General features: G+C 38.2%; 1 protein-coding gene across 2 annotated transcripts in view; it reads right to left on the reverse strand.

Annotated features, from left to right (window-relative positions):
* The window catches only part of rbks (ribokinase), a 53,138-nt gene that overhangs the window by 8,321 nt on the left and 31,177 nt on the right, over nucleotides 1–13,640 (reverse strand). For both annotated transcript variants that reach the window (XM_085256838.1, XM_085256839.1), the window contains exons 7-8: nucleotides 13,009–13,100; nucleotides 3,442–3,630 (exon numbers count right to left, since the gene is read on the reverse strand). In XM_085256838.1, the coding sequence (XP_085112964.1) occupies nucleotides 3,442–3,630; nucleotides 13,009–13,100 (281 nt within the window). The remainder of the gene's footprint in view (nucleotides 1–3,441; nucleotides 3,631–13,008; nucleotides 13,101–13,640) is intronic.

Below are 13,640 nucleotides of genomic sequence, written 5' to 3' on the forward strand. Positions count from 1 at the left end.
GTGCATTAAATCTCATCTTACTGTCCACACAAAACAGCCAAGGCTCTGATCTCAGCAAGGGGAAGCCTGTACTCAATTTCAGACAAAAGGGGGCACGGATGGATGAAGGATGAAGAAGCAGGATGGGGGAGACCCGCAGTAGATGAGTGTGTTTGCTTTGTTATTCATCCAGATTCACGGCCCTGACTCATCCCGTAGTGCTCTTCAGACAGCTGCACGAGGAGATGCTGATGAAATATTTACAAGCTACGTGATTTAGCAGCTGCATTAGCACTTCATTAACCAAACTCAATCAATCAATCTGACATAATCCAGCTGGGACAAGTTGAAATAAAGACAAAGGTAGCGGTTTCGTACCGGTTCACGGCACCTGCGGCGCCTAGCTGAACAGTAGCTAAAATAGCGAGAAACCGCAAGTGACTCAGTTTGTTGGTAGCGTAGCTGAAAACTCTCAATCTGCAACAAAACTTCCCACTTGGAAGGCAATCTTTCTACAACATCTCTGTCACTACTGCTAGAAAGGGAGAAAGAGAGAGAAAAAAATCAAAGCAGTAATAACAGCTGATGTAATCATAACTAAGAGGCCTGTGTTACCAGAAGAGGCTCAGAAGAATAATGGTCTCAAAAACAACCTGTTGTTTTTTCCCTCTCGCCAGTAAAAACAAGAAAGAGTCTTACTGGAAGAGGGATTATGATGTCCAAAAAAGTTAAACACAACACAATTTATGGGCCCATCAAAGAGCAGGAGGGGTGTGTGTGTGTGTGTGTGTGTGTGTGTGTGTGTGTGTGTGTGTGTGTGTGTGTGTGTGTGAGTGAGTGAGTGAGAGAATGGGGGGGAGGCGTGCAGCAGGCCCGACCACAGCTTTCTGCTGACTGATGCAAGCTCAGGAGGTGAGTCATGGATGAAGAGGAGGGCTGGTGTGTAAGTGCTCCTGAGGGCTATTGGGGAGAGCGAAGGTTGTGAATAACGGGAGCTGTGTACTCCAAAAATGTGGGGACAAGCGGGAGGTCACAGCCCGTGCACACATGAAAGCGAGAGCTGTGTTTGTGAAATACCAAAAAGTGACCCTAGGATGACAAGTGAAGCCTCTTCGCAGCCTTTAATCCTCACTTTCACAACATCTGATTTGGCATTCATGTAAAGCTCAAATCACATGCTTGTTATAGCTTTTTTAACTGTACTGGTTGGAAACTGTGGCACAGTAAAAGTCCCCAGGGGGGGAAGTGTTGTGTAAGAGAACCCATTACACACAAACAATTAAACCTCTCCAGGTTCGATTAAAGCAAAGAGGTGATTAACACCACTGAGTGATGACGTATTTGGTCGGTAGAACACATTCACCACAAAACCCCCAGCGGCAGGAAATGCAAACATCGGCCCCAGGCTCGTGTGACGAAAACAAGCCGCAGAGGCCGGTGTGAAATGACTCAAGCAGCAATCCTTTAAAGATTGAAATCAGTTAGAGGAAACAGCCACTGGTCACCACATCCTCCGGTTATCTTAAACTGCTCTGGTTGAGTAAGAGAGCATCTGTAAGTTTGATGGAGGTTAGAGAAGCAGGACTTCACTCACTGATGATGCATGTGCAGAAGAAAGTGTGAGGAACTTCTGGGGTGTTTTTTCCCTCTCTTATTGATGTATATTACATGATATTTCTTACTGATAGAAGTGGGCTTGATTGCATAATTTTCCATTTGACATATTTTCTTTTGTTAATATGGAAAGAGCCTCTTGAGAACAAACACTACTTCTGAAATAAAGAATATATCCGGAAAAACACAGCTGAGGTTAGTGAGGTAGGTAGTGGTAGTGATCTGAGGTAGTGATCAGTACAACATAAAAGTAAATAGCATATTTTAAAGGATACCATGTATATAAAAGCAAATATTATGTATTTTTGTTTGTTTCCATACTTCTGTATGGTGTTATTTCCCATCATAATTTTATTTATAATTTTTGCAAGCTATTTTAACCATTTGGAAGCTTGTTTCTGCCACACGCAAAAAAATTGCCACGTTGATCCAAGTTAAAATTTCAAGTTATCTTGAAAATTTTGACTTACTCACAGAGCATCTTCAAATTTCAAATGACTTCTATGTACGCTGAAATTGTTCCATTATAATAAAATAACAATCAAAATGTATTCTAATTTCCAATTTTTTTATCCCTACTTTCAATCAATTGTTATTTTTTTGGTTATAATTGTTTATTTACTATTTTAACTTCCTATTTTAACTTGGTTAGCATTATATTAAACTTATAATTGTGACTACTTATCCAAACTGTTATGCTAATAATTTTGACAGCTAGCCACGGTTTTAGCCAACAGTTTTCCAACTTTTACTCATATTGTAGCTTGCTATTTTTTTTACTGTTTGACTGTTTGTTTAGTTAAGAATTTTGTATTTGTTTATTTATACTTTGAATAAATTTTCATTTTTGTTATTTTTTAATTTTGGAGAGCTAAAACACTAAACTTTGCACAAACTGAAAATTGGCCAGTCTCAGCATCTCTTTGGTGTCTTTGGAAACTATAAAACTATTCTATATTTATATTTTGTATTATATTTTATTATTTATACTGTTATATAGTGGAACATGAGCTGTTGAGAAACTTCATTTAGACATGCACAAAGAAAAACTGTCAGTTTGCTTCTTAGTTTCACCGGATCCCACTCAAAAACAGAGTTGATGAAGGTAACACACCTATCATATATGCTTCATCTGTCAATGATGTACACTAACAGCAAGACCTGATATTGATCATCTAGAACACTTTTTGATGTAGTTTGTGTTAGTATTAGTTGCACTATATATCTGCTTTCTTCTCTTGTTTGTTCTCTTGAGGTTTGTTCCTCTCATTTTGGACTAAAAGCTACAGTGAGCTACAGCACTAATTTCAGTAGATTGCAGCAAGACACACACACACACACACACAAAACAAAAAACAGAGGAAGGCTGGAGTAAACCTGGGAAACTGAAAAAAAAATCAACTATTGAACACATTCTCTAAGGCAGTTGTTTTTCAGTTTTAATAGTCTTCTTGATATTTTTGAACCCTAATCATTTATTTGCATACTAACTAACTAACTGATGTGATTGAATCATTTCACTGCTTTGCTGATTTTTGCTGGTTTAGCTGTATTTATAAGCAAAGATAAACCTGAATGGGTAATTTTATATTGGTTTTCACAACAAGCGAGTGTGGCAGGGTACAGGGGCGACTATACTGGCAATCACCAGCATTGAACTGATGAAAACCTTAAATATCACCCAACTCAAGTGAGATGGGTGAGTGGGCCAAATATATTGGGTTTCTAGACTGACAGAGAATCTATCCCCGAACTCGAGTCAGGGTGCCATCAAAGTTAGTTTTTTAGGTTCTTAAGTTTTGATAATTTATAGAAAATAGGCAACTGGAAAGGATATGGTATTCTTACTGTTGTGTCCACTGCTGTGACCTCAGGAGCTGGAACATGTTTTAATGTAGGCTCCCCTCCCTTGAGCACCACGCACCCTTGGGGCCCCAAGGTGACAATAACTGACCCGCAGCCTCGTTTCAACAGCTTTTGACCAGCCCGATGTGCCTCTTCCACACTGGCTACCGAGGTACCGGTGAGCAGCTCTGCCTAAAAGTGGAAAACAAAGCATAACAGCATGAGGTGACACTGTTTATTTAACAATTTTCTTCTAAATCAGCATTTTTCTTTCCTTTGTCAGGAAGCCAAGCTAATCAGAGGTTAGGAATTAAAATTAAAGATAGAGTAAAACCAGGACTGGGGTGGGATACTGGGAACTGCATTATGGAAATTCCCTGTGGCACAAGCCCAGTACCACAGACTGTGTGGTTATCAAAGCTTCATTTTCTGCCTTTTTTCTAAAGAAAATGTTTGTTTTGTCTCTTTAATGAACACAATTATCACAACAATTTATGTCCAAGGATCTCTAATTAGTAGTCTATTCTTACTTGCTAAAGCTAACTGCTCTGTGTTAACAGCTCTGGAGTTGAGTCAGCAGTTAATTACACACTGTGGTCAGACAGACTCATAAAACACATTCAGTCTGTTAAGGATTTGCTGGATCCGTCAGCAGTCTGCAGGCCAAACATTTTCAAAGAGTAGATGCTCTGACTATGCTGCTTCATCTGGCTCCAAAATGACTAAACAGTGACAGAGCAGGACTCGACAGCTGATGTTTGAGAAACAACAAGGAAACTCAGATAACCACAGCAGTTCTTTCAAGATTAGTTACAGCATTTATCTCTGGAGGTTAAAATATACACTGTGCAGTGAAAGAAACCAATTTTTCCACAAAAATACAAGAAAATGACATTCATGCTCTAAAGTAATGGCATAGTTAAACAACAATGTACAACTAGCAAGCCCTTACTACAATCCAAGTCAGCTTTACATACATACTGCATATACAGTATACAGTGGGGCAAAAAAGTATTTAGTCAGCCACCGATTGTGCAAGTTCCCCCACCTAAAATGATGACAGAGGTCAGTAATTTGCACCAGAGGTACACTTCAACTGTGAGAGACAGAATGTGAAAAAAAAAATCCATGAATCCACATGGTAGGATTTGTAAAGAATTTATTCGTAAATCAGGGTGGAAAATAAGTATTTAAATATATATATATCTCAAAATGGGAGATGCCCCCAAGGGTGGTGGAGAATGACCGAGCTAAGATCCTGTGGGACTTCCAGATACAGACGGACAAAATGGTGGTGGCTAACCAACCGGACATAGTGGTGGTAGACAAACAGAAGAAGACGGCCGTAGTGATCGATGTAGCGGTTCCGAATGACAGCAATATCAGGAAGAAGGAACACGAGAAGCTGGAGAAATACCAAGGGCTCAGAGAAGAGCTCGAGAGGATGTGGAGGGTGAAGGTAACGGTGGTCCCCGTGGTAATCGGAGCACTAGGTGCGGTGACTCCCAAGCTAGGCGAGTGGCTCCAGCAGATCCCGGGAACAACATCGGAGATCTCTGTCCAGAAGAGCGCAGTCCTGGGAACAGCTAAGATACTGCGCAGGACCCTCAAGCTCCCAGGCCTCTGGTAGAGGACCCGAGCTTGAAGGATAAACCGCCCGCAGGGGCGTGCTGGGTGTTTTTATATATATATATATAAATAAATATATACACACACACACACATATATATATATATACATACACATACACACACACACACACACATATAAAACAGTAATACATTATATAGAACAGTAGAGACATTTTTAAATTAAAAGCCTCAGAATTAAAGCTGAAAGTCTGAGTTTACACATCTTTACATAGACAAATATTTATTAATTGATTGGAGGGCTTGGTAATATACACATATATGGAAACTGACACAAAGAACTGCTAGCCTTACAGATTGTGTAAATAAATGCAATTTTTATTTGTAAATTTTAATTCTTTCTTTTAACAAAAATAATTGAAAAACCATAATTACACTAGAAGATAAAGGAAATGATGAATAAACACAAACAGAGCCATTAAAAATGCTCCTGTGTAAACTACAGTGGGGCCATAAATTAACCCTCTTGCTCGTTTTAGTCTCCAGAGTTGTCACTTTAGTGTTAAAAACACATGTGAATCTAAGTATAGTCTTATCTCCTGTGTGCTGCATACACACATAAACACACACAGTGACAATGAAAAGCTAACACTGCCCCAACATTACTTACTCCAAAGCTACTTCCTCCTTCCTTACTGTACACCAAGCAAAGCACCCAAAGGAATTTGTAGTTCATAATATTTGTGTATATTTAATCAAACTGATATGACTTTTCTCTTCTACTTCTTTTTGCACTGTACGCTGATTTATAAATATTTCCCTTCTGTTGCTCATTTGTCTTGTTTGGTCTGCTACAGAATGCACCGCTAGTTAGACGCTAATCGTATTTTAGTGGGGGAGCAGTGTGAAGGCAGCCAATGCCAACAAACTCAACAAGCTCATCATGAAAGCTGATCCTGGGAGCAGAGCTGAAGTCTTCTGTGGAAATTCTGCAGAGGAGGATGCTGTGGAAAATACTCAGTGTTCAACTCTGAGAGCAGCTTCAGTTATAAACACAGACCATAGAGATATGACAAAATACCATGAGAGGTCTTTTGTACTCATTAAAAAAATAAAGATGTTATTATAATTATTATCTCTTGTTGTTTTTTTTAACCATTTTTGGTGTCTGTGCAATGTGCAGTACTTTATTTGGATGCTCTTAATATTTCAGCTTTTTTTTAAAAAACTGAAGTTATTTTTTTCTTTATTGTTATAAGACACTGGTCTTACTACTGGATTTATGACTTTACTTGTTTATTGCTGTTATTGCTGTATGACAGGCACAAAGAACAAATAATACCATACAAAAAAATCCTGCAGTTTACTGAAATAAAATAAAACTACTTAAAAATGTAACTGAAACAATATTATATATAATAATTTAAAATAATTTAAAATTAAATATTATTATTTGCGTAAGATGTGAGTCAAGTGTCTATAAAAACCAGGTTTTTGTACTGTAATACCTATTCAGAACTTTTATAATCTTATTTTTAAAATTAAAATGACTTTCCCATAATAAATTCATACAATTACAACAATTGAAGCTGAAACAAATAAAAACCAAAACTATACTTACTCTGGATACCAAATGTAATCAAATTGAAACTAAAATTGGAAATGAAATAATAACTAATGAACAACACAAAGCTCTTATAACTGCTGAAATGTCCCTTTAATTTTCTCCTGCATTCAGACACTCAAAGCTGAAGCTAGATATGACTAGCTACCAGTGAGCTTCATCCATAAACTGCACGGGTACATTGCAGGAAACTGGGAGCACAGACTTGGGTGGTTTGCACAACATAGTAACCAATAACATTTGTGAAACAGCTACAGTAATAATACTCCACAAAGACTACAACCAATAGCCTATAGCTGCTAATTAGGTCTCATCAGTGCCTAAATGGATGACTTATATAGTAAATTCACCTACACTACAGTTGTCATAAAAGAGGAAACCCTTCATGAAGACCAAATCTGTTTTTATATCGGGCTGTTCTGTAAAGTTGGGGATGTTTGCATGTGACTCGCTCTTGGAGCAAGGCATTTAGAGGAACTGCAGTTTTTGTAACTTCCATGTTAATTTTTTCCACTGCCGGAGCACTCAGATGGCAAAGATGAATTACAGCAACACTGGCATAACAAATCTGCCCTAAACCCCTGAGAACAAACAAGCAAAACTGAGAAGAAATGAAAGTGTTAAATGGAAAAGTTTTGCTCTAAAGTTTGAGATTTCCAACTTTTGTTGCGGTCAAAATGCACTGGTTGGCTTTAGGACAACATGTTTGCCAAACAGAGGTGATGCTTGAGCACTAAACAAACCAGTTCACTGCTCCAATTAAACTGTGTGTGAGATCCCTGTCAGATCTGAAAGGTAAAATTTGGCTCAGGAGGTCCTCAGGTGGACATCAAAGATAATTCCCCTCACTATAAAGCACTTCAGCACACTATGTGGGCTGGGGATCAAAGAGTACCTGCACTTTGTCATCCTTAAGCCTCCTTTCACTCGCCCCTCCTACCCCTGAGCGTGCTACAGCGAGACCACACACGCACATGCACCCGTACAGAATGTGTGTCAGCTCTAACCTTGCACGGCAGGGTCAAGATGTCCCTGATAGCGGTTTTGAATAGGGGATTGAGGATCCAAACCTCCCCACCCGCCCCCACTGCTTTTGTGATCTGTCAGAGTTAACAATGACCTTGGACAGTTCAAAAATAAACCACAGAATATATGGGTGCTTTTAGAGCCCGCAGCCACCCCGGTGCTGTCGGATGCCAAAAGAGAAAAAGAGCCGTTTTGTTAGTCATCAGCTTCACACCAGGGCAGGGAATCAATCTACCTCCCTCTGCGCACAAGGATATGAGAGAGTTGAATTACGTCTGTGTGTGTGTTGGTGTATATGGTAAGTATGCACACACACACACACACACACACACACACACACACACACACACACGCACCCGGTGAGCACCTATTCTTTAAAGCATATGCAGGATAAATTTGTTGACAAGGTGGGTGTATTTGCAAGAAAGTATATGTTCAGGCATAAAGGTGAAAAAAATGTGCGTAATTTCATATATTTAGATTTTTCTTTTTGCTGTACAGCATCAGTTTTACCGCATAAACTATTTCTCCAAACTGACCATATTTATCACTAGTTAAAATAAGTGTGTGTAGTTCAATTTCAAGTTTTTTCTAAAAAGAAAAAATCTTGAAATTGGCAGCATATTATAACCACAGTAGGAAAGAATGCTATAAAATCAGAAGAACGAGAAACACTAAAGTCAAAGGATCTTTGGCCATTTTACTTCTATAGCAGGTTTAATTTTGAAAGTAGTGGAATAAAAACATTCAAAATATATATTGGGGTTCTTTTTGCACTGATCTGATAATCAGTGAATGTTTAATAACATAATGCCTCGTTCACATATTTAAACAATTTAGAAAAACAAAACAAGTAGTAACTAATAGCTCAGGAACTATTATAGTCATTTCTTTACTTTAAACACACAAAAAGAATAAATTTTAAACGAACTAATAATAAATCTTCACTTCAGCAGTCTGTTACATACACGACTTTTTGGCTTTTTTTTAAATACATAAATGGGTCATATATAATTCAGAACCTGATTTATGAAATGTTTTGCTTTATTTTTTTGGCTATATAGAATAAAGATAAATCTAAACTCTTCTTTGTGAAATCCTTTGACTCTCCAGAAATGAACTGAGAATTGTAAATTTTCATAATAAGTAATAAGTATTATTATAAGTAATTATATTATCATTAAACCCCCCAGGTGGTTCGTTTTGTTAGCGTTGTTGAAGAATTGCTGTTACTGCAGTGATGTATCCTAAAAAATAATCACTAACTCTAAAAGAAAGAATGTTATTTTAAGTTATATTTTAATGTTGCAGTGTAACTGATTGCTTTATTGTGATACAGGAAGTATAAATAAGCCTAAATAAATCTACAGTGGGAAAAAATAATTGAACCCTAGTGAAGAATTTTAGAAAACAACACAAATAAATGTCTCATGCATTTTAATGTGAATTAAGGACATGGAGTTATAAAGCAACTCCAATCAAAGAATGAGCTATATTATCTTGTAACAAAACATGTATACAGCTAAAGCTGCTCTTAGGATAACACGCAATGTGCAAAAAGTACAAAATAAAAAGGTCAAATGAGTTTTTAATCAGTTTGGTTTGCTTAGTTGGGTTAACAAACCTTAAGAAAAACAAGTTATGGTATTAAGCTGAACTAACTATTTTTTGTTGTCATTTTTGTTTCATTTTACATGCTGTCAGTTTAACTGAACTTAATTAAGCATGAATCTCTTATGTCTACAACTTTTGAAGCCATTTGATACCAGTGTCAGTACAAAGACAGCCTTTTAGACAGTTCCCAATCATGGCATGAAGAATGAAAAGTTTAGAAGACTTAAATGCCAACCCCAGGTCATGGCTACAGCAAATGTAAATATCACTGGGTTTCTGTTTGAAAACATTTGGTTACACTGGGCTAATGAGTAGGCACTGATCCTGTGGAAAAAAATGCAAACTAAATGTTACTTGTGAATCTTCTCAAGTTACCGAGATCTCCTTGTTGAATGAAGCCTCATCTGAGGTTTGCGCCTACTTTATTGACAGTAAAACAACAAAATGAGGCTCAAAGGCAACCAGTCTAAACACAGACAGGGTCATTGTTCTAATACCACTATTTATCTAATACAACTCTCCCAACATTTACTTCCTAGAGCTTATTACAACTTTCATTAACTCCGAGTTACAAGAACTTGTGGTTTTTAACTTTTAAAGCACTATGAAAACAATGATAAATGATACATTTTAAGTTGTGTAAACTACAAAGACTGATGAGTCGATAACTAGATTTCAGTGTGTTTTTATTATAAAGCAAAACACTGTTGCTTGTCTCTTTTCTTGTGAATCTGATATCTACTAGCATATCAGGAGTGGCTGCTTTGTTTTCCATTATCGTTTTTGTTGCACAACTTTATCTTCTTGCTAAATACTTGGCATTAAATCTATTTCTGGGTCCTGGCAGCTCTCTAGTTTTGCTGAATAGACAGAAGCCCCCCCCCCCACACACACACACACAAAAATCCTATTCAGTTGTCATTCTTGGCTTTCCAGCTTCTTATTAGCACTATTCATGTTTTGCAGGCCTTTAAGCTATAAAAAATTGTGGTGTATACGACAGCCCATGGGCTCAAGACGTCCTGGACACCAAAGTTTGAATGCTTCAGACAAGACTCACTTTCAGGATTTTTCTAGTGCAAGTAATCCAACAAACACAGCAACATAGTAGTGACTAATACTGTGTTGGAGACAGGATCATCTCAGATGTTCTCTTAGCTAAAGTTTGGCCTTTTTTCAGTGTCTTGCTCCTTCATTCTCATCATTGAATTAACCTCGACCCCTATATCTATATGTAGCTAGCCAACAGGTATTAACTGCCATATGTAAACTAGCCCATATTCACTAAACCCCACCCAAAACATAATACTTAATAGTAATCTTCAGTTTGGGCCAAGTTATAGCAGCGCTGTTTATTTTTCTGAATGATTTTGAACTTTGATTCTATCCCTTAGTGGGACATTTTAGTCCTCTTTCCACCTTTGCATACTGCATAATATATAATATGACCGTACCTCCATGACCTGAAAAAAAGAGAGAAGACATGTAGCTCTTTCCTCAACTCTCCCTTTCATGTTCCCACACCTGGGTACAGTGCTTCATCGCCTTGCATCACCACATCAAATACCAGCTCCCAGCCAAACTCACATAGACTTCAGCCCTGAGGGGGTGACTGACTCAGCCATAGAGCACATCTGCCCTCTTGTTTTTATTACCATTCCCATCTATCCCTGCCCCCTGTCGCTCATCTGTCATCACCTGGCATTCAAGACGCAAGCCGCCATGACAGAGTTTTTACCGTAAAAGGGTGGAGATCAACTGTTTCTTCATACCAGAGAGCATTCATGTACAGCCAATGGCTGGAGTGAGGTTACTGATGTGCCAGCAGGGGACATGACCTTGGAGGTAAATCACTGTGGAAAGGCGTCATCTCAAACTTGTCATTCTTTCCTTTCTGGACTGGACATCTGTTGACAATCATAAGCTGACTGACTGCTTGTAAAAGTGATGCTTTGTTGAAACTACATACCGTAGTTTAAGGACAGAGCCTTCAGGTATAAAAACATTCCTTCTAATAGTCAGCAGAGTCCAACTCCTCCAGTAGACGTCTATGAGAAAATAACCCCACATCAGTAAACTCTTTTCTGATGGGTTTACAGTCTCATTTACTAATTTCAAATCTTATAAAGCATTATGTTTATTTTATAAATTAGAGTCTCAGTTAAGATGAATTTGATTTAGGTTAAATGTACAGAAATTTCAGGGAGCAAGATACACCAGTTACTTTTGCTAGGTACGCAAGTACCAAACTCAAACCCAATTTTCCTTCAGAACTGCCAGAGATTCAACAAGGTGCTGGAAACATTTTGCAGATTTTAATCCATACTGACACTATATGACAGCTTCACATATTCTCTGCAGCTTTCTCAGCTGCATGTCCATGATGTGAATCTCCTGTTCCATCACATCTGAAAGGTGCTCTGTTGGATTGAAATCTGGTGTTTCTGTAGTACAGTCCTTGTCAAACGCTCAGGTAGACTGTGGCATTTAAACAATGCTGATAGTAAGTTTGTCAAGAAAATATCCCCCAAACCTTAAACTACCAACAACCTCTCAACTACATTTGTGCTGTTGGTGCCTTTTCAAGCATTTTTTTAAAGTCATGTGACAAATAGTCTATCTTTTAGCTGTATGGCTAATTGTAGCCTACTAACAGACTGTTCAAGAACTTGATCTACTTTTTGGTTGTTTGTTTGTTTGTTTGTTTTGGGGGGGTTTTGAGGAAAATTCTAGTGGTTTATTTGTTAACCAAGCCAATTAGGATTAGTGTTATTTATCACTTTATGCTCCACCATTTTGACCAAACATAGTCACTTTTCGTTCCAAATAATCAACATGGCTTTGGATAAAATGCTAACACCGAAGCTTTAAAATGTAGAACCCATTGACTAGATCCTTATTATACACAGTCTAAAGTTATAAATAATCTACTCTATTATCAATGTTACAGTGGGCAAAATGGATGCTTAAAATCCATCCATCCATTTTCTTCTGTTCATCCAGCGCATCCAGAGCTGCCATAGGACGTGAGGCGGGTACACCCTGGAGAGGTGGTGAGTCTGTCGGAGGGCTAACACAGACAGTGGTTCGCACTTTTGGGCAATTTAGATCAACCAATTAACATAACCAACTGCATGTCTTTGGACTGTGGGAGAACCCACGCAGACATGGGGAGAACATTCAAAGTCAACACAGAAAGACCCGTGTCAGCTGGTGGATTCAAACCCAGGACCTTCTTGCTGTGAGGCAACAATGCTAAGAATCGTGCTGCCCCAATTTTTCCCAACTGTTAATGTTAAGGCAACTTAAAAAAACCCCAAAAAACCCAGCTTTTGTTGATTGGTGTATAATTTAGCCAAATATGATAGAAATCTGTGTTTATCAAGAATTCAAAAATGCCAAAACATTTATAGATGAGTAAAATAATTGTCCTAACTGTACAATCTTGGCTACGCGCATGTATACTCAGCCACCAAAGTTAATTTTAATCCAAGAAAAAAAAAAACTATCAAATGCAAATGTGCAGTAGAAGGAAAGAAAGCTGGTCAATTCAGTATGCTCTGTTTTGTTGTTTATGACTAGTTTCAGCTTCCTCTTGGCCTTGCAGACGTGAGTGTGTGGATGAGTGAGGAAGGCAGAATTATTGTGTGAGGAAGCATAAATGCTGTGATAAATACTGTGAGCTGTGTGTGTGTGTGTTTGTGTGCGATTCATCACCTCAGACTCATTACAGCAAAACACGTCGGAGACTCTGTAGAAATCTGGATCCAAGTCAGGAATGGCCGGCGCTGGGTTGAATATTGTCTTCACTGCAACAAGAAACCATGCAGCAATCCATGTTATTGACCTCAGTGTCAAACGTCAACATCTACAGGATAACATGCAATCATTAGCAAGGCAGAAAAATATAATTGTTCTCCATAATAGACCCTGTTATAGCTGTCAGCCTGCTTTCAGAAGGACTTTTCATAAAGTCCCTCTGTGACACATTTTACAATTGTGTGGTGTTTCTTTTCCATTTCTGAGCCTCACTGCCAAGATCTGGCAATGCCTTAATTAAACTTTCAATGGGAACAAAGGCTAGCAGGCTACCGCTGGGGATTGCTCTCGCAAGCAAAGCTCAAGTGGATCAGCTTCTATAAAAAGACACCTTTTAAACAATTAAATTAGCATTCCCCGAAAAAGAAAAGAAACCCTAGTGAAAAGACCTTATATCCTGTAGCATTTTATGTTACGCCCTTAACTGCAGTTCCAGCAATGTATGTACGAAATGGATTCAGCACGAAATATACATTGAACCCCACATATGTGTGTCAGTGTGTGGGTGAGATGAGTTGTGACCCTTTGAG

The sequence above is a fragment of the Mchenga conophoros genome, linkage group LG19 (genome assembly GCF_057382185.1).
Source record: "Mchenga conophoros isolate Kocher_MC1m ecotype Shallow Benthic linkage group LG19, M_conophoros_male_GT1.1, whole genome shotgun sequence".
NCBI lineage: Eukaryota > Metazoa > Chordata > Actinopteri > Cichliformes > Cichlidae > Mchenga > Mchenga conophoros.